This window comes from Etheostoma spectabile, chromosome 21 (assembly GCF_008692095.1).
Source record: "Etheostoma spectabile isolate EspeVRDwgs_2016 chromosome 21, UIUC_Espe_1.0, whole genome shotgun sequence".
In the NCBI taxonomy this organism is placed as follows: Eukaryota; Metazoa; Chordata; class Actinopteri; order Perciformes; family Percidae; genus Etheostoma; species Etheostoma spectabile.
In genome coordinates this window covers 10,021,439-10,023,752 of record NC_045753.1, presented here as the reverse complement: position 1 = coordinate 10,023,752, position 2,314 = coordinate 10,021,439, and the positions used below count along the sequence as shown (strand labels likewise).

The 2,314-nt window shown below is 41.7% G+C and overlaps 1 protein-coding gene across 2 annotated transcripts in view; it reads left to right on the top strand.

Annotated features, from left to right (window-relative positions):
* The window catches only part of tap2t (transporter associated with antigen processing, subunit type t, teleost specific), an 11,465-nt gene that overhangs the window by 8,041 nt on the left and 1,110 nt on the right, over positions 1–2,314 (top strand). For both annotated transcript variants that reach the window (XM_032501603.1, XM_032501602.1), the window contains one exon: positions 86–222. In XM_032501603.1, coding sequence (XP_032357494.1) covers positions 86–222 — 137 coding nt within the window. The remainder of the gene's footprint in view (positions 1–85; positions 223–2,314) is intronic.

Genomic DNA, 2,314 nt, shown 5'->3' with positions numbered 1-2,314 from the left:
CATGATTGACTGAAAGATTCATTTGGAGATTCCTCATTCCTCATATAATCAGAACGATCTATATAAGCGTGTGTCGTCTTTACAGATATAGGTGAATGTGGCGGCAAACTTTCAGAGGGACAGAGGCAGAGCATCGCCATCGTCCGAGCTCTGGTTCGAGAGCCGCAGGTCGTCATTCTGGACGAGGCTACCAGCAAACTGGATGTTAAAGTGCAGCACGCCGTAAGTTAAAAAACACGGCCATAGCAACTGATGACACCGATCTTTTTTTTTTTTTTAAACTTTATTTAGTCAACCATCTACAACAGTACATTGAACACAGGGACAAAGTAAAACATGGCATTTTTTTTTTTTTTTTTGTTTCCTCCCTTTTCCCTTACCCTTCTCCCCTCCTTCCCACTCCCCATCCTGTGGTCTCTTCCTTTACCTTCTGTTTATTCTGTCCCCTACCCCTCCCCATCCATCCGCACCCGGCTGCAAACAAAAGAAACAGCAAAATAAAGTAATTCAAAAAGAAAAAAACAACAAAAAAACAGGGGACTAAGACAGAATACAGAAACATGGACAGCATGTAGAACAAACGTCCGCGCAGCGTAGGTACAGAGATCAAGACAGAACATGGATATTTAAAACCGCACCGATTAACAATCACTATCGACAGCCAGATTCACAAGGAGCCGCCGGGCCGGGGGGACAAGCAGCTACAGCAGAGCTGGCTCCTATGCGATTTTCAGGCTCGAGGGAGGGTATCCAGTCTCTCAAAATAAGATAATAGAGGGGCCCAAGTTCTATAAAATTTTTGGATCGAACCTCTAAGACAAAATTTGATCTTCTCTAACTTAAGGAACAGACATGGACAGATCGATGACACCGATCTTAACAGGAGTACGCTCTCAGTCATTACACTATTCCTATTAACAATGGCTCTGTTCCCTTTAAGTGTCCCAGGAAGCCATTATAAGACCGTGTGAAAGTGAGGCGGCACGCACAATACCAGCAGCCTGACACGCAAGCTGCTTGGAGAATTTCAGCCGTAATTCATTTGATTATTTATCTAGTGCTTTTCCTACTGTGAAATGTCAAAATCTCCAACATAAAGAAGGCCTAAGACACCTGATCTGAATTATTGTATGCTGCTGTATGAGTGTGGGGTAATAAAGCCTTCAACAGCCCTGCACCACTTTAACTAACTTACTCGCTCTATTAGACCTGCATCTTCTATTTTAATTGAAAACAAAAACATGGAACTAATTAACACATTTATACAACACAGTTGTGTACAGATATAAAATCAAAAAAAGGTTCAAAATGTATATTGAATCTGTTGTTTTTGTCTTTTTGGGGTTTTCAAGCTCTTCTTCCAAAGAAATGGAAGCTGTCACACCAAACTGGTTGTTTTTTGATTTTTTTTAAATACAAAACAGATTTTTCCGTTGAGTCTCTGTGATTTTGCTGCAGGAAATCATTTGGCTTATCAGCTAAGCTTATTTGCTTCTTCAGGACTGCGTGGGGGGGGGAGATTTGATCACATTTAACCGTCTGTGTTCTGGCAACAGAAGCAAACAATCTCACAAACGGCTGAATCCTGGCCGGGTCTGATTGTTAAAAGCGGCACAGACACAATCTCTCGTATGAAATAACCCAAACTGTTGTGTGTCCACGTAGGACTTTGTTGCCTCAGGGCGTTGAACACAAGGGGAAAATGCTGATGTCGGTCTGGTTTGTGTTGTGCTCGGCCCTTAAATGCAGTCTGCACAGTTTGGCCACATTCCTGAACACCTAACTCCACCCTCCTCTTCTTCCTGTTATCCGCCATCAAGCAGCTACAACGGTTTTGACAGTTGATTACTCATTAAATTAATTTGTTGAGCAGAGATGTCAAAAACCCAATGCTGTTTTCAGCCTCTGGAGTAAGATGCTCTTTTTAGTTTAATATCATTAAATATAATATTTGGGGTTTTCTTTGATTGTTTGCCAGACAAAACACAACATTGTGTGTGTGAGTGTGTAAATTATATACACTTTTATACATACAAACTTATGTCTATACATAATAGTCAAATGTTCATGTTTACCTTGTTCAGCTGTGTTTCCCTTGTTTTTATCCGTATGTCTATTTCTGCGTGTGTACTGTAGAGCAACAGAAAGCCAAAGTGAAAGTCCCTGGATGTGTTCCCACTTACCAGGCCTTTAGTCTCGCATGGCCAGACCACCGTCCACAGCACTGTGGAGGAGGGTTTGGAACTTGTGTACGTTCAAAGGTTGTTTTACACGTGCAACAAAAAACTGTGATTGGACAGATAGTCTAGCTAGC